This window comes from Pseudorasbora parva, chromosome 5 (assembly GCF_024679245.1).
Source record: "Pseudorasbora parva isolate DD20220531a chromosome 5, ASM2467924v1, whole genome shotgun sequence".
In the NCBI taxonomy this organism is placed as follows: Eukaryota; Metazoa; Chordata; class Actinopteri; order Cypriniformes; family Gobionidae; genus Pseudorasbora; species Pseudorasbora parva.
In genome coordinates, this window is record NC_090176.1 from 42,069,337 (window position 1) to 42,086,655 (window position 17,319).

The following is a 17,319-nucleotide window of genomic DNA, read 5'->3' on the forward strand; positions in this document are numbered from 1 at the left end:
AATTGTGTGTTTATGGAAGGAGCCACTGTGGTATTTGGCTCCCTCTATTGGTGGAAAGCAAAGAGAAATGTCTTTTTATATTTAATTGCAAACATTTTCTTAAAATATGTTCTGACTTTATAATAGATGACTTAAACCCAAGGATGGATTATGGCCCATGCCAATGGGGCAATAATGCAATTTTGATTTGTAGAAAACTACATTTGTCATTGTTAAATACTGTGATTGTGACTTTTTAAAATTCTAGTCATAATTTTGAGATATAAAGTCACAATTATGAGAGATTAAAGTGTTATATCACAATTACAGAGAGTAAAGTCACATAATTTTTGGGGGTTGTTTTTACCACCTGCGACATGGTGTGTGGGGCTGTGGGCCAATTAGGGAGGTTGATTGACCATAATCCACTCTTACTTGCTTCAACAATCATCTACAGTATTTTTCAAATGGTTTGCTGTGATCTTTCCTAAAAATGAGCTGAATTGGTAAGTTTTAATGAACATTAGGAACAGTCGATTCCACTCGGCAAACTTCTGGCTCATCCGGTGGTTCTCGAAAAACATCTGGTTCATATGGAGATTCCCGAAAAACTTCTGTCTCCTACGGTGATTCTCGACAAACATCTGGCTCATATGGTGATTCTGAACAAACTTCCGGTTCATATGGTGATTCCCAACGAACCCCTGGCTCATATGGTTCTCGACAATCATCGGGCACGCATGGTGGTTCTCGACAAACTCTTGACTCAGCTGGTGTTAGCAAGCAAACCTCGAGGTTATATGAGGATTCTAGAAAAGCTTCAAACTCAGTTGACTACTCTCTAAGATCGTCGGGCTCGGCTGATGATGGAATACGGTATTCTGTGGCGTCCAGACTGGGTTCTGCAGGTACAACAGGTGGGTCGCTAATAAAGAGATGAAAATCTCTTAAATGGACATGGAAATTCTGGATAGAAATTCTCAGCAGAATTTCTACATGATGCTTTGCATGAAATTCTGGCAAAAAAGCTGTGGATGCCCAACAAGGACTGCAGCAATCTGGGTGCAAGTGATAGTGGTGCCGCATATGTATGTTAATTGCACATATGTATGTTTGTTGTTAAATGCTAGCATAATGGATATATTGTATATTTATTGACAGATTGCTTATTCAGCTGCTTATAGAAGCTTCTGCTTGTAGGCATATTCGTACATGAATATGTGGAGTTTGGCCCATCTTCCTTGAATATTATCATGTTTTTTTAACTACAGCTAGTTTTCAACCTAAAAGTATGTTAGGTTGAAAATCACACAAACATGCCCAGGTCACGTTTCAAAACAACAACAACAAAAACAAAATATTAAAAAAAGACATGAAGGAAAATGTAGATCTACATTGTTTGCATAACAATTAAGCATATTTTCCCCTAATTTTCTTATCGCAATATGTTTGTATGTATGATTTACAATTCCCATGCATGTATGTATTGTCAGTTGGATTCTTGTTGATATAAATGAAATAAATGTCACACACCAAATACTAGAATGATGAACAAGTATTTAAATTAAAGGATATGTAACTTTTTAGCATTATTTATCAGAGTTTACAAAATCAAAATAGTGTTTAGAATACATTGACCATGTATTTTCTTTAAAGCTGCAATATGTAATTTTTCCATCCACTAGAGGGCGCCTATTCAAAACAGACGCGTAGTTTGATGATGCCAAGTTTGAGTGCAGAATCTTTGGACATGGTCTTCACCTCACAGCCGGTGGAAAATAGGACTCGAGCAGAAATGGATGCGGTTATAGAGGGAATGCATCGACGTCACTTTCCCGACGGAGCACGGCCCCTCAGCTGGGTCTGAGTGGCAGAAGAGCTGCTGCGTGACCGCAGCTATTAGAGGAAAACGAGTATAGCAAACAACTATCAGCTTAAACGAAAGGTTGGGCTCGATATAGTGGTTCTTACAACTACCACAGATTCAGTGATCCATGGATAATGACATGCAGCCAGGAATCGTGTTTTCCTGACCTTTTTATGAGCCTGATTTCAACATGATTATTTATAACTGATCAGTCATCACATTTTTCGAATGAATCCCGCTTTTATATGTGGATGGGTCAGTGTATTGAAGTGTATGTGGCCGCTTGTCACAAATGAAAAACAAAAGTTTCATTCAAATTCTGAATACAAGACCATTAAATAAAAAATAAATAATCATCATAATGCCCAGATAGCGTGCAAAGAGTGCTCCCTTTATAATCACTAAAAGCTGTCACTCATTCAATAAACGCAATCTCACAGATTTCCACAGTGAAGCTGGTATACAATGAAGCTCTTATTTTCACAATGTCTGCACTTACAGACATGCGCATGTTAACTGAACTCAGCCCCCGGACAAACACACACTTGAGCCGTGAATGGATTCCAAGTTCAACACCTGTGATTGGCCAACTGCGTTGTAGATATCTACAAACATGTCTGCGATTGGCTACATTACTCACCGAAGCGAAAACACTTTGGAAATGTTATCATTTCACAAGTGCAAATACAGATACACACTGAATCATTTGCTAGCCCCTTTTCCCTAATAATATGCTTTTATGACGAATTCTTACGGAGGATTACATATCCTAGACAAGCAGTTATGGGCAGCGTTTCCCTCTTAAAGCAGAAGCAGCAGCAGGTTGGTGGTTTAAGTGAGAAAATTGCACGCTATTATCAAGTCCGTCTCAAGCTCGGAACAGTGATGTCCATTGGGTCCATGGACAAGCCTCCCCCTACACCTCCTCTTGCGCCGGGCCTGGTTTTGTGTGTTTTCGTTGCATTCACACTGTAAACCAATGATGTCTCTCAGTCTTTCTGCCACTCAGCGGGGGCGTAATTACAGTCACTCCAGCTGACAGTGACGTCACGTGCATTCCCTCTATTAACAAACACATGGCTCGTGAGCAACGGGACTTTTATTATGATGGGACACAGTCGCCGACGCTTTTTATCATATTAGATACATTTAAATGTGTTTAAAATGATGGTATGATGTTACTTTGTGCATTTGCTCAGTGGCTGCTGTGACACTTCTTACACTGCTAAGAGTAAAGCGTTTCTGCCAAATGAAACTGACAATTGACAGGCGACTCCCTCAGACGCTATGCTCAGACGTCCCGGCTCCTTGGTTGAAATAGCAATTTTCTCAATTTACAAATAGTTGGAAAAATTTGGGATATTGTAGGAACTTAACTGAACAAAATATATAACACTGGCCCAGTGGTTTTTGGATATTTTTAATTAAATGTTTGGAAATTAAAAAATTAAATTTTTATATTTAATTTTTTTTTATTTACAGATCTTATCAGTGCAAGAGGAGAGAAAGGAGACAGAGGAGAGAAGGGTGCCAAAGGTGACAGGGGCCTTATAGGGCCAAAGGGCGATTCTGGATCTGTGTCTGGTGGCGCTGTGAAAGGAGACAAGGTCTGTTGAGTAGTGTGACCCTCAGTGTTTCTGAACATCTCAGTTTCCATCCATCCATCCATCCATCCATCCATCCATCCATCCATCCATCCATCCATCCATCCATCCATCCATCCATCCATCCATCCATCCATCCATCCATCCATCCGTTCTATCGTGTATCTAAAACAGGGCCTTTTAGTTATGTCCTTCAAAATTTAATGTGTAAATGTCAATGATGGGGAGCTTGAACGTTCAGCCATCTGTTAGAGTGGTGCGAGTGACAGACAGGTCAATAATTTCTGTCTGTCTGTTTTCACAGGGTGTCGCAGGAGAGAAAGGAATGAAGGTTTGTGTGATGCTTATACCTAGACAAAACTGTGACAATGTGAAATAAACGAATAATTTGTGTTGAATCACAATTATAGATTTAAGTTTAATAGATAAGTTGAATCACAAAATAAGTTATTATGCAAACAGAAGGACATCTCATTTTGTGTTTCATGAAATTAGTAAAATACTTGAAATGACAAAATTATGGGGTGAATCTTTGTGATGCATATCCATTTACAAACACTCACAAGTAAAGCTCACCCATGCTCAAATCTGTTACCTTTTGGTTTCAGGGCAGTTCTGGTTTTGGTTATCCTGGATCAAAGGGTGAGCGTGGTCCCGCTGGGCCCCCAGGGCCTCCCGGTCCCCCTGGGCCTAGTACAGAGGTAGAGTTGAGAGGAGATGGGTCACTTGTTCAAAAGGTGGCGGGACCAAGAGGACCCCCTGGACCACCAGGACCCGCTGGCCCTGCTGGAACTGATGGGGAGCCGGTGAGTAGCACACAGAGAAAGGAATGGTTCAATTACTGCCTCTATTTTCTATTAGTGAATGCATTTACATTTAAAAGGAACAGCGCTGTACCATTTTCAAGCCGCATGTGTCAGAAGTGGTCTTGTATTTGCCATTGATGTGTTAGGACAGTAATAGATCCCTATGGTGTCCCCCATCACGAGCAGAGATTGATATTAATACAGGTTTAAGATATGCATCATTGCAAACACAAAGGCACATTGTGTTTCTGTCCTTGAGACTATGCATAATGCATCGGGCATTGGTCATATCTGAACAAAATGAATTTTCTATCCTGTCTTTTGTAGGGTGACCCTGGTGAAGATGGAAAAACTGTAAGTAATGCATTTCGTAAACTCTCTTATAAAACAGACCTGGGTCAAGAACATTTCTCAATATATCTGAATGAAAATATTCTTCTGAAATGATGCCTGCTTGTGTATTTGGCAGGAACAGTACTGTTGTTGATCTTGTATATTTGTGTTTGCATTCATGCGCTTTATGTACAAATTATTACAAATCTATTTTTGTAACAGGGCCAAGTTGGACCTCCCGGTTTTCCTGGGACTCCTGGACCCAAAGGAGATAAAGTAAGCATTGTTGGTGTTATAATAAGTCAGTGATAATTGACGGTACAAGGCTTGTTCACCATTTACAATTTAATTGCGACTGCCTTTATATTGCACATCAGTTGTTTGACATCTTTTTATGGTTTCATTTTAGGGAGACCGAGGTGAAAGTCAGCCAGGACCCCGAGGACCTCCAGGGCCTCCTGGCCCACCAGGACCCGCCTCTCGCTCTGATAGGCCTGTGAGTTCATTATTAGTTGCCTGTTTTTACGATCCATTTCCAATTGAAAAACTGACATATAAAACATTTGTTCCTCTGTTTTCATTTTTCAGACATTTGTGGACATGGAGGGCTCTGGATTTGATATGGACAGTGTGCGGGTACGTCCTGTGGACACTATATTAACTTACAGTATTAATTCAGATCGCATGTTGATCAACGAACAGTCTTCGTTTTGGAACCCCACAAACGTCATTCATTCTCGATATTCCTTGATTTTACTTCATGTACATTACTGTTCAAAAGATTGGATTTATTTTATCAATAATACAGTAAAAAGTAATATTATACAATATATTATTTATTAAAAAAAAATTATATTTTAGTATATTTAAAAATAATTTCCTAAAATAATTTCATATTCATAAAAAAGCTGAATTCAGCATCATTACTTCAGTCTTCAGTGTCACATGGTCCTTCAGAAATCATTCTGATATGCTGATTTGGTGCTCAAGAAACATTTTATTATTATGGATATGAAAACCATTCGGATGCTTAAAGCTACACTGTGTAACTTTTTTAGTTTATTCTTAGCTAAAATCACTTAGTTCTTTCAAAAATATGTGCTCATTAATGTATATTTACTTCTTTCAAGTAATAATGCATTCTCGTAATTTTATAATATACCATTGAAAATACATAAGTGTTGAGGGTTCGGATGGCGGTCGCCATGTTGCTCCTCCATCTTGAAAGTACATTTGCCAAAGAGGGACATACCCGTAAATTCAAGCTTCGCCTTTCGCGTTTTTACACTCGATGGCACTGTGTCGCATGTGAAGAGGAGGATTTCTTGAGGCTGCTATATGATGATGGAGGATCACTCTTAAGCCCCTTTCTAACTGCACGTCGGACCCGCAATATTCCCGGAACATTGCCAGATCGCCTTCTGTGTGAAAGCAACCACGTCCCGGAATTGATTACCGAATTCGACCCGGGTCGGGGACCTAGTAACATTGCGGGATATGTATCAGAGTCGCCAAGAAAGCGGAAAAGAGAATTAAGACGGCAACGCAACGGGCAAATCAACAAAACAAAAGTAAATACTGGAGTGGCCTTTCCAAGATGGAAAGAGCTCATGAGGAGTAACGATTTTAAAAAGAACGCAGACATTGCCCGCTTTCTTCTCGACAGGTAATATTAATTCAGCCTATTTGTGTATATTGGAAGTTTTATTGTTGCTTGGCTAATTATATCATGGTGTGCTGTGCATAACACTAGAACGACGTCTAGGATAGTTTTCCTCGCGTCAATGATGAAAAAGTATTGTTTACCTTATAACATAAATCCGTGTTCTATGACGGATAACATGAGATTAATATTTTAATTGCATTATAATTTGTTTGCCTTACGCGAGTGATGTCGTACAATATACAGAATAACGATAGCACTGATAAAAGTTACTTTACTAAGAGCTTGCATTCGTCTGGGAACCTGATAGCTGATGTTAGCAATGAACTGGTTATTATTCAGTTCTATTATTCATTTTACATAGATTAATTTGATCATAGATCATTTGGTAAATTAAATAACTGCAAATTATAATAGTTTTCAAAAGTAACCTCATCACTTGACGCAACACTCACTGAAGAGGTCGAACTGAAAGCCATGACTAAATCGGCCACCGTAGGAGTTAAAACGAAATCGAAATTGAGAGGAGCAGAAACTATTATTCACTGGATGGTCATATACCTTTACACCAATAGATGGGGGAAAATATCACACAGTGTAGCTTTAATGTTTTTGTGGAAATAGTTTCACTTTTGATCAACTTAATGCATCCTTGCTAATGCTAAATAAGTTTATTTATATAGCACATTTCATACACAATGGTAATTCAAAGTGCTTTACATAGAAAAGGTATTAAAATAGTGAAATAAAAATACCATGTATAAGATAAAAAAATAACAATTCTATTTAACTAAAGGCTAAAATGCTATCCTGACTAAATTCAGTGCTCCTCTGTTTGAACAGAATAGTCAGAGATTAGTTTATAACACCATTCATTTATTTAAAAACATTAAAAAAATCATACTGACCACAAACTTTTGAACAGTTGTGTACATCACATGAGTACAACAGTGATATGGCCAAAAAAATGATCATGACAACATTTTTCTTATCAGTCGATATCGATAATTATCATAATAATCACAAATATTTTTAATTCTTTCAAGTTTAAAGGCAGATTTGTGCGTCTGTTAATTGGTAACAATGTTTTTAAACCATACTGTTAATTGTGGGTTTAAACTACTCTTTTATTGTCAGAACATGACAAACACCACGTTTTTTCATTCTTTACACTTTTCATTTTTTCCATACAAAATAAATACAAAATGTATTTCTTAGTTTTTGCATGTTCTAATGGGTTATATTGTTTTAAGTCACTGCTTTGTGTTGCCTAACTTTGAAGTGTATTTTCAGCACAGTTTGCAGTACAGGCTGCAATAATAATAATATAATCATGTGTTTTGGAGAGTTAGGAGACAAATAACAAAACCAGCAGCCATATCACCCTGTAGCCCAAGACTGGTTTCCCACTGAAGCTAAGCAGGGCTGAGCCTGGTCAGTACCTGGATGGGAGACCAACTGGGAAAACTAGGTAGCTGCTGGTAGAGGTTTTAGTGAGGCCAGCAGGGGGTGCTCACCCTGTGGTCTGTGTGGGGCCTAACACCCCAGTATAGTGATAGGGACACTATACTGACAAAGAGCACCGTCTTTCGGATGAGACGTTAAACCGAGGTCCTGACTCTGTGGTCGTTAAAAATCCCAGGATGTCCTTCGGAAAAACAGTAGGGGTGTACCCCCGGCATCCTGGCCAAATTTGCCCATTGGCCTCTGTCCATCATGGCCTCCTAATCATCCCCATATCCTGATTGGCTTCATCACTCGGTCTCCTCTCCACCAATCAGCTGGTGTGTGGTGAGCGTTCTGGCACAAAATGGCTGCCGTGGCATCATCCAGGTGGATGCTGCACATTGGTGGTGGTTGAGGAGATTCCTTGAAAAGATTGAGTGCCTTGAAAAGCTACATAAATCGAACACATTATTATTATTATTATTATTATTATTATTATTAAATATTGTTTTTGTTAATGAACATAAATTTATAAGATCTGTAGAAATTGTAACAACCTAATTTTTGTATGGTAAAATTTAAATATTCTGTTTGAGTTTTATTAAAAAATAACCACTCGTCATCCATAGTAGTGTTTTAGCAGTCTACAAGCAAAAGTTCTAAGGTACTGGACCACAGTAAGCTGTTTAAGTGTAATTGGTCTTGAATATCCCCCGCTGAAGATAATTATGCTCTGCTATGATTTTGTCGATTAATCATTTTGAGAATACTTCCGTGTAGCACTACTTTTGACAACATCCACTCGCGTTAACCTCCACCCACAGGATATATTTACTTTTTTTTTAAAGTAAATCGATACAATCCTAAACCTTTTGTTGTATATCTGATGGCGCAACCCCAAACACAACACGTTTTCATCATAGTTTCAACTTTAATCAACAACGTTTTTAACTATGTAACTGTTTACAGTAGCCGGCTGGATCTCTTCAGTTGGTCAGTATAAGCCACTCGCGTTCTGCCACCCGGAAGTATCTTGGTGCCGATTGTTAACAAACATTCTGAAATGGCGTATAACCATGCATTTGGCACCTCAAAACCATGGTAAAGTGTAACTATATGGTTTCTTTGGAATTTGTATGAAAAACTGTAGCCTAATTGCATTTATTAAAAAATCACAAATGCTATAGTTTAATCACAAAAATACTAATTATATTCCATTACTCCTTTAATACATGTCTACATTAATAATATAATAAAATTCGATATGTACTGTATATCCCACATTTCTGCCACAATACCATGGTGCAGTTACTGCTACTATAGTAAATCCATGGTAAATAATGACGATTTGTAGATTAAAAAACGTTCTGACTGTATCATTGCGCACAGTGTTTTTCCTGTTTGTCAGTGCTGTTTCATATGGCTTTAAACTAGTTTAAATCACAGAGACATTTGTGTTCTTCGCTGATTTCAAGCACAATGGATTTCAAGCGCATTTTGTGATTCACTGGATCTTACAGCGCTTTTTAGTGGTCACGTGACCGAATGTGTGGGCTGGTTAAAGAATTATTAGAGATGTTGTTTCTTTACATTTACGGAACTCTTGACATTATATTACTGAGAATATAACTATATCACAATAATTGTCAATGTAATTTTATCACCCAGCCCTAATTAGGAAGTTAGGAAGCAGAATGTAGTGAATTTTACTTTATTTGTAATTTTTTCACTTAGTAACAATATTGGTTTATAGGCAATGCCTGGTTTGCCCGGCCCACCTGGTCCGCCTGGTCCCCCCGGTCCCCCTGGCCTTGCGTCTTCAGGCTCTGGTGGTTTTGGGCCTCCTGGTCCTCCTGGCCAAAACGGAGCTCCAGGTCAACCGGTAAGTCTAAGGAGACATGATACATGTATAACATTAGTTTGAATATGTTGTGTCGGAATAACGTGTTTATTAGAGATGTTGCCTTGTGGCTATTGTGTGTTCTCTGATGCATTGCTTCCCTTCTGTTTCATGTCATAAAAAGCCTATACAATAATTATATCTTTTTCTAATAGGGACTTCCAGGTCTACCAGGTGCTGACGGAAAACCAGGCTCACCTGGCCCAAGAGGAGAGAAGGTATGAAGTAGTGGATATAAACTTCCGAACTCCAACCTCTTCCAGGAAAACCTGAAACATAACAGGGAATTTGACGTTGTGATTTATAAGCCTGGAAATGTCTTAGAAATGTATATAATCTTGCTTTGAAACAGTTCATCATCTAAATGTAGCTGTTTTTGTAGCGTAAACATGCTCACAGGCCAAAGTGATAGCATCAGTTTGTTTGTTGGTCTTTCTGGAGACATTTGTAAACTGTGTATACAACATGATTTCACTTGACATCAGGACTATCTGTAAAATTACCAAGTCCAGGGACAGAATAATATACTGCCTCATCAAAAGTTTGACATACAGATGCAATCTCTATACAATGATTTCTAAAACATCAGTGTGCTAAAATCACAAATGACTGGTCATGGAAAAGTCATGGTAATCCATTGGTTAAAAGTGTGGGAACCCTGTCTATATATAGACAGCTACGCTGGACATTTAATGGATTTGGACCTGCATAATTCAGCTCTGTTGAGATCCATGTAATGGTAGCTATCTTTAGACACTGAACTGATTTTGTGCTCCACAGGGTGATGCCGGTGAGCTGGGCCTACCTGGACCAGTGGGAGAGAAGGTCAGTTTGCGTAATGTAGTTAGAAACTGTTGCACAAATTCATATTTCATATATCTGTTGTGTACAGCTGAACATACGGTGAAGCTTTGTATGACGGAGAATTAAATAAGAGGCAAACATAATGTTCTACCCAGGAGTTACACAGCAAGATCAAGGGAGAAGTAGTTTGTCTTCACAGCAACAATCTCTAAACATGTCTGATGTATAATTATGCGAAGTAAGATATTGTATCATAAAGATTTAACTGTCAGCTTCAGAACTACAAACCTATAGAACTAAAGAATATTCTGTCTTTCGTCACGGCATATCATTTTTTCCAAGACTGTCTACAGATTTTTGATCTTTTACAAACTAACTTTCCTTGATGCAGCCTTTCAGTCTTAAAATATGAAAATCAATAATAAATATTATATTTAATTGTAATAAATATTTAATAAAATACTAAAACATTTTTAAAAATCATAAAAATACTTTCAAAATAGGATAATCCAAATAAAGTTAAAGTGATTTGGCTATTTATTTTATGAAAATAATTTATTTACATACTGTACCAACAATTTCTTTTATTAAAAATTAGTTTACTTGATTACCATGCAAACAAAATAGTCAGTGAAGAGCATGTGTATTCTGAAAGTTAAACGTTAGGATAAATATTATTTGACAATAGATTTTTTTTAAACAGCACTAGGTAACTTTTCAACCTTCATAATATATTTTCAAGACTCTTGTGATGATACATCGACTTACAATAGGTTGAATGACACGTCTGCCATAGCCTGATGGGGTCTGTATCATTTTTAATCATACTTTTAAACTTCAAGTTTCGGGTAGTAACCCGAGAACAAAAAGAACTACAAAATTCGACTGCTTTACGGCATATAAATCACTTCCACCAACACCCACACTTCCTTAATCTCGGACGTGCAAGCCCAACTTTGTTCGTCGGATAATATAGTCATGTCCGAAGCAGCAGAGACAAATTACAAAGAAAAGGTTTCGTTGGAGGAAAGCAATAAGAGGAAACGAAAAAGTGATGTGATTAAAGGCAGGACGAGGATCAACATTGGACCAGCGTTTGCTTGTTGGCATGAGCTGAAGGAGGCGTGCCCGAGAGATGCGGTCATGCTTGTTATGGTGATTACCTACCACTCAAACATTGAATTGAAGTATCATAGATTCTTTAAAACGGTAACCAATAGACTAGGCTACTATAATGACGCTGGCATGTAAACGTGAGCATCGTGATTATTTGGCATTTGAAAAAAAAAAAAAACCATGAAATTATATTCATATGACATGCTGAAACATATGCCACTGACTGTACCTGGGATGAAGACATTTCACGCGACGCCAGAAGAACACCTGCATGTGAACTCCTCCTGCAGTGTTCAGGGTAACTGTTAGTGCTGCACCAACCCACGGGGACGCTTTTATGAAGTTATTTGGCCCGCCCCGCACCACTGTATATATTTTTACAACCCGCCCGCACCCGTGACCATTAAATAGACATACTAGACATACTAGTTCAGGGCTATCAGGGTTGTCATGTCAACAAATGCATGCGCGATGGCATCCCCTGTTGTAGGATGACAAAGTTTGCGACAGTAGTGTAGGACATTATTTGTTCCCAACTGTAGGCGGACCCTGAGAGCAAAAGTTACCCAGTGCTGCTTTAATTGTTCATCATTTCCAATCAAGCTGCCAAATTATTATACAAAAAAACATAACTGTTATTTCCACCATAAAATGCTCTCAAACACAATGCATATTTTGAGATGTAGTGGAAACGACATTGTAGAACATATTATTATGATTAATAGTGCCCATTGTTGAAGAAAAATGTAAGAATAATGCTGCTTTATTGTGTGACGCCTAGTTAGGGAATGGTGTTGTGTGGAAAGCTGTTTCAGAAAACATCTTTTCTGAAACAGTCCAGCCCACTGAGGATTCTTTCATGTTTCTGTCTCTGTAGCAAAACTCCTACTTCCCCAGCTATCTCTATGATCTTCTCTCCTACTATACCTCATCCTTCTCCTTTAAAGCTGCAGGGTGGCAGGTAGCAAGTCTTGAGTGTGGCAATCGATTTTCTTCACGAGCATCTCAACTTTCTACTCTACAGTTCTAGTGCTTGATATGTAGCATCATTATTGTACTGATAGTAGTGTGGACTTTTTGTGGTATTGCTTTGTAGATTGTGACTGTGTTCTCTGCAAACTAACACATTTTGCTCCTGGAATCTCGGTATCTTAACAACCTAACTACATGCGTTGTTTTATTCCTCATTTCCTCTTACTCATTGTCTTTGAAGGGCACCACAGGTTCTCCTGGTTCCCCTGGCCTTCCTGGGCAGGGTGGGCTTGCTGGCCTCCCAGGACCAATGGGACCCGTCGGACCACCAGGGCCACCTGGTCCTCCTGGCCCAGGCTATCATGTCGGTTTTGTAAGTATTAGTCAATCATCATTTGTGCTTCGCTGTCTTTTAGGAAACCCTCAAAATATTGTGTTCTATGTGTTCAGGATGATATGGAGGGCTCTGGTGTTCACTTTAGTTCAGTTCCTGGAGTAAGAGGACCAGTAGGAATCCAGGTTAATTTTTCTCCGTTGTACCTTTATTTAGCCATTTTGATTTTTAAAAGTTCATTTAATTCAATCCTATTTCATTTCAGGGACCTCCTGGTATCCCAGGACCACCAGTAAGAATATTTATTCATTTAGAAGTGATTAATATCCCAAAGATATGATTTTCAGTTGAGGATTGTGTCATTTATTCATATGTTGTTTCTCAGGGTAAGCCTGGTTTCCCAGGATTTCCTGGTGAGAAGGGCAGTGAAGGACATCAGGGACAAGATGGCCGCCCTGGTTTGGATGGCTTTCCTGGACCTAAGGTGCTCTTCATTTTAAGTGTTGTTCACACATGACATGTTTGGTTCGATTAAAATGAACAAGCTAAACGCTGCCATCCGAACCCCGGTGCGCACAAAACAAGCAGACCGAAACCGTTGAAAAGATAGGCCTCGGTCGGCTTCCAAACAAACTGAAGTACCATCATATGCAGGCTGCACACGTACAACTTGCACATTTAGCCCAGCTCAGCATTGTTTTGGATGTTCGGTAAGTTCCATTGCGAAATATACGTCATAAAAGCCGACCAATCGGGTTGTGAAAAATATCATCATGCCTTTAGGTTCGGTATCTTTAGGTTCAGTGTAAAAAATGCCAATGTGGATGCTAAGAGGGGTTCCAGACCAAACAAAACAAGCTGACTGAACTACAAGTGTGAACACACCCTAAAACTCTTGTGTAAATGTACTAAATAGCCAGTCTGGTGTGCAGTACTTCAAGCTGATATCAGTGTTTTGCATTTGCCTGCAGGGACCAAAGGGCGATAGAGGAGACAGAGGCGAAAGGGTGAGTTAACTTCGGTCTAAAGTGAATCAATGTAATATCTATGACTTTGCAAATGACTTATTTGATCATTTGCTTAGGGTGAACCTGGACGAGATGGAAGTGGTCTTCCAGGTCCACCTGGCCCCCCTGGACAACCTGGACAAGTTATTTATCGTTATTCGGAAAATGTAAGTCTTCAAAATGATATTGCTTTTTTTGTTTGCCTATAATTTTCATGTTTTAATTAAGCTGTTTTCAATTTTTCTGTACAGTATGATGAAACTGGAGGAGCAGGGCCTCAGGTATGAAAGTCCTGCCTCTAATAGTCCCTTATTACTACATTAGGAGACCAGATTTTTTTGGAGACCAAAAACATAACTTAACATCTACTCATAACATCAAATTATCTAATATCTATATATATATCTTTTGTGTGGTTTTCAGGGTGGGACTGGTGTTTCTGGTAAAGCAGGATTTCCAGTAAGTACTGTATATATTTATTTGTTTATTCCCTTTTTGATCAAAATACTATATTAAAAGTAATTAATAAAGCCACAAGACAAGAGCGACTGTTTTGTTAGATGCAAAGCTGGGAAATACCCTTAACTATGGCAATGTTTAGTTCATAGTTAGTTCAGTTAGTTTGCTATTAAAATTATTTATAAAAATATGATCTAAATAAAGAATTTTAACAGTAGAAGTGTAGATTGTTCACGGCTTCCAAGCAACATTGCAATTTGGAGCATTGATATTATAGACTGCATTTATCTGACCCACTGTCTCTTTATCCAATCAGGGCCCAATTGGACCAAAGGGTGACAGAGGAGAACCTGGTTCACCAGGCTATGGCATCAAGGTTTGTAAGCAGAAACCAACACACAAAGTGTTTAAAAACCTCAGTAGCTCACTGCTGCAACCTTACTATGTTTGCAGGGAGAAAAAGGAGAACCTGGACTTATTGTTGGACCTGATGGAAACCCACTTTACTTTGGTGGATTAGCAGGCCAAAAGGTATTTTATTTCATTTTTTAATTTGTATTATTTTGTTTGTTTTTTATATTTATTTTATTTATAACCATATTTGTGTTGATTGATAGTTTTGATGACTTTACTTAGGAAAATGTATTTGTATTTCACTCTCTGTAGGGTGAGAGTGGGATTCCTGGACCAGTCGGACCTCCTGTACGTTTGTATTTGTTACATTTTCTTTTTTTAAACTTTTTAATTTAAAGTTAAGACATAAACAATTCTATCATGCCTCTACTTTGTAAAAAGAATATTCTGTTCAACTAAGTCATATCTCATTTGTTCAGGGTCCAGCTGGAGCTCCAGGTTTTAAAGGTGAATTTGGAATGCCAGGCAGACCCGTAAGTCTCTCAAAAAATAACTTTCATCAACAATAAATATACTTTGACTGGCAACAGCATACCTAACTGAGTATGTAATTAAATAGTACTTAATATCTTAATATCACTATTTTATGACTGTAGGGACGCCCAGGTGTGAATGGATACAAAGGAGAGAAGGGAGACCCAGGGTCAGGCTCTGGATACAGTTACCCAGTAAGTACACCATGCAGTTTTTTCCAGCAGTGGTTGCTATATAATGGCTTGTCCTCATAAGTTATTTTGTGTCTTTTTAAGGGTCCCCCTGGTCCCCCAGGACCCCCTGGTCCCCCCGGACCTGCTGTGCCCTTGGACAGATTTGGAGTAAGTGCTTTTTTGTCAAATAAGCAGTTATTCATGCTTGAAATGTTGCAAAATGAGATCCATATGGTGGTTATGTTGAATTGAAGTGATCATGATTGCAGTAGCATAATTTGCAATCTCTTTTCCATTTCAGAGATATGAAGATTATTCGAGGCAATATCCAGGTAAGTTGTTAGTCATTCATGTCACAGCAGATGGTCTAAAGTCAACATGAAATCAGTACCCTACTTTTTTAAAGACCTTATTGAGCAAGATTTATCTGTACATGTTTTCCTAAATAAAAAAAGACATTTAAAAACTTGCTCTGCCTCTTGCTGTTGATCTAATGAATCCCTTTTGAAATACATTTTTCAGTGTCTATTTTGGTCCAGTTATTTCCAAATTGATGAAATCCAGTCCCAACCTACATTTTTTCCCTTCAATGCCTTGTTTCACTCAAAAATTCTCAACATTCCGGAAGAAAAGGGATTGAGAACTGCATTTTATGTTCATTTTAGTGCATAGAATGAGTTTAAATGTCTCATGTGATCGTTTAACTGTTTTTGACAGCTTTAAACAATGCATTGTTTTTTTTCTTAAGCTACTAAAGGAGAGAAAGGAGACCAGGGAGATCCTGGCATTCCCGGATCGCCAGGTAAAATTTACCACTGTTGCTGTTTCTAGACATTCAGGGCCGTTGGCAGGTGGGAATAACAACGCTGTCCCTGTAAATTTTAGATTTAAGTACCCTGACTTACTAGCTTGACATCATTATGAAATCATTGTAAAAGGTATTGTGATATGTAATGCATTAATGGAATAATGGCTATTTTTTTGTGGCAGGTTTTTCCTCAAACTTTGATATCTATGCCCTCAAGGTATGTGATCACTAAATTGATGAAACAGTCGTTTGATTATGATTATGATTAGGATGTAAACAAAATGATGTTGCCTGTTTCCTCAGAATGAGATGAAGGGGGAGCGCGGTGAGTCCGGTATTAAAGGAGAGAAAGGAGAGCCAGGAGGTGGATTTTATGACCCTCGTTTTGGAGCTGTACAGGGACCACCAGGAAACCCAGGACTTCCTGTAAGAACTAATAGGAGTTTCTGGACACAACCTGAATCAAGTACTTACCTACTCTACATATGGATGGTCTCATATTTTCCAGGGACCTAAAGGAGACTCAATCAGAGGTCCCCCTGGACCGCAGGGCCCACCAGGATCACCTGGGGTTGGTTATGATGGTCGTCCAGGAAACCCAGGACCTCCTGGACCCCCTGGCCCTCCAGGGTCACCGTCATTGCCAGGAGCCTACAGACCACGTAAGAAATAAATGCGTAAAAATTCTTCCTGCTTTCAGAATATTCTTGAGGAACATAAATATCAATTGACGCTGTATGATTTTGTATGTTTCAGCACTCAGTATTCCCGGACCTCCAGGTCCCCCTGGCGCACCTGGAATTCCAGGCTCTGGATCTGGGGTGAGTGAGACATTCATTGAAGACATTACTAATGGAGTGTGTCTGATAGCACCTGACACTTGATACTTTAATCATAGCCTTGGTTTTAAATGTGTCAGCAGGTGACTGTCCTGAGGTCTTATGACATAATGATTGCTACGGCACGCAGACAGACAGAAGGTGCTCTGATTTACATTTTGGACAGAAACGATCTCTACCTCAGGGTTCGGGATGGCGTCAGACAAGTGATGGTATGGTTCTTTAAAACACTCATTTTTGTGCACACCTATTCATTTATAAAAAATAAAAAAAGCATTTTATGCATAACATTATGTAAACTATCCTATTCTGAATAATTGT

General features: G+C 38.7%; 1 protein-coding gene and 1 pseudogene across 5 annotated transcripts in view; both read left to right on the forward strand.

Moving 5' to 3' along the window:
* Window positions 1-17,319, forward strand: part of col18a1a (collagen type XVIII alpha 1 chain a) — a 108,514-nt gene that overhangs the window by 84,927 nt on the left and 6,268 nt on the right. For 3 of the 5 annotated variants that reach the window (XM_067444391.1, XM_067444387.1, XM_067444390.1), the window contains 31 exons: window positions 3,329-3,453; window positions 3,755-3,781; window positions 4,059-4,256; window positions 4,584-4,610; window positions 4,812-4,865; window positions 4,999-5,085; window positions 5,178-5,225; window positions 9,452-9,580; window positions 9,754-9,816; window positions 10,379-10,423; window positions 12,732-12,863; window positions 12,941-13,009; window positions 13,090-13,116; window positions 13,210-13,308; window positions 13,796-13,831; window positions 13,909-13,998; window positions 14,083-14,112; window positions 14,255-14,290; window positions 14,607-14,666; window positions 14,744-14,821; window positions 14,957-14,992; window positions 15,124-15,177; window positions 15,301-15,372; window positions 15,454-15,519; window positions 15,653-15,683; window positions 16,100-16,153; window positions 16,342-16,376; window positions 16,463-16,585; window positions 16,668-16,821; window positions 16,916-16,980; window positions 17,079-17,210. In XM_067444391.1, coding sequence (XP_067300492.1) covers window positions 3,329-3,453; window positions 3,755-3,781; window positions 4,059-4,256; window positions 4,584-4,610; window positions 4,812-4,865; window positions 4,999-5,085; window positions 5,178-5,225; window positions 9,452-9,580; window positions 9,754-9,816; window positions 10,379-10,423; window positions 12,732-12,863; window positions 12,941-13,009; window positions 13,090-13,116; window positions 13,210-13,308; window positions 13,796-13,831; window positions 13,909-13,998; window positions 14,083-14,112; window positions 14,255-14,290; window positions 14,607-14,666; window positions 14,744-14,821; window positions 14,957-14,992; window positions 15,124-15,177; window positions 15,301-15,372; window positions 15,454-15,519; window positions 15,653-15,683; window positions 16,100-16,153; window positions 16,342-16,376; window positions 16,463-16,585; window positions 16,668-16,821; window positions 16,916-16,980; window positions 17,079-17,210 — 2,282 coding nt within the window. The remainder of the gene's footprint in view (window positions 1-3,328; window positions 3,454-3,754; window positions 3,782-4,058; window positions 4,257-4,583; window positions 4,611-4,811; window positions 4,866-4,998; window positions 5,086-5,177; window positions 5,226-9,451; window positions 9,581-9,753; window positions 9,817-10,378; window positions 10,424-12,731; window positions 12,864-12,940; window positions 13,010-13,089; window positions 13,117-13,209; window positions 13,309-13,795; window positions 13,832-13,908; window positions 13,999-14,082; window positions 14,113-14,254; window positions 14,291-14,606; window positions 14,667-14,743; window positions 14,822-14,956; window positions 14,993-15,123; window positions 15,178-15,300; window positions 15,373-15,453; window positions 15,520-15,652; window positions 15,684-16,099; window positions 16,154-16,341; window positions 16,377-16,462; window positions 16,586-16,667; window positions 16,822-16,915; window positions 16,981-17,078; window positions 17,211-17,319) is intronic. The other 2 variants (XM_067444389.1, XM_067444392.1) reach the window with 1 other exon arrangement.
* LOC137076237 (5S ribosomal RNA) lies at window positions 7,620-7,736 on the forward strand (annotated as a pseudogene).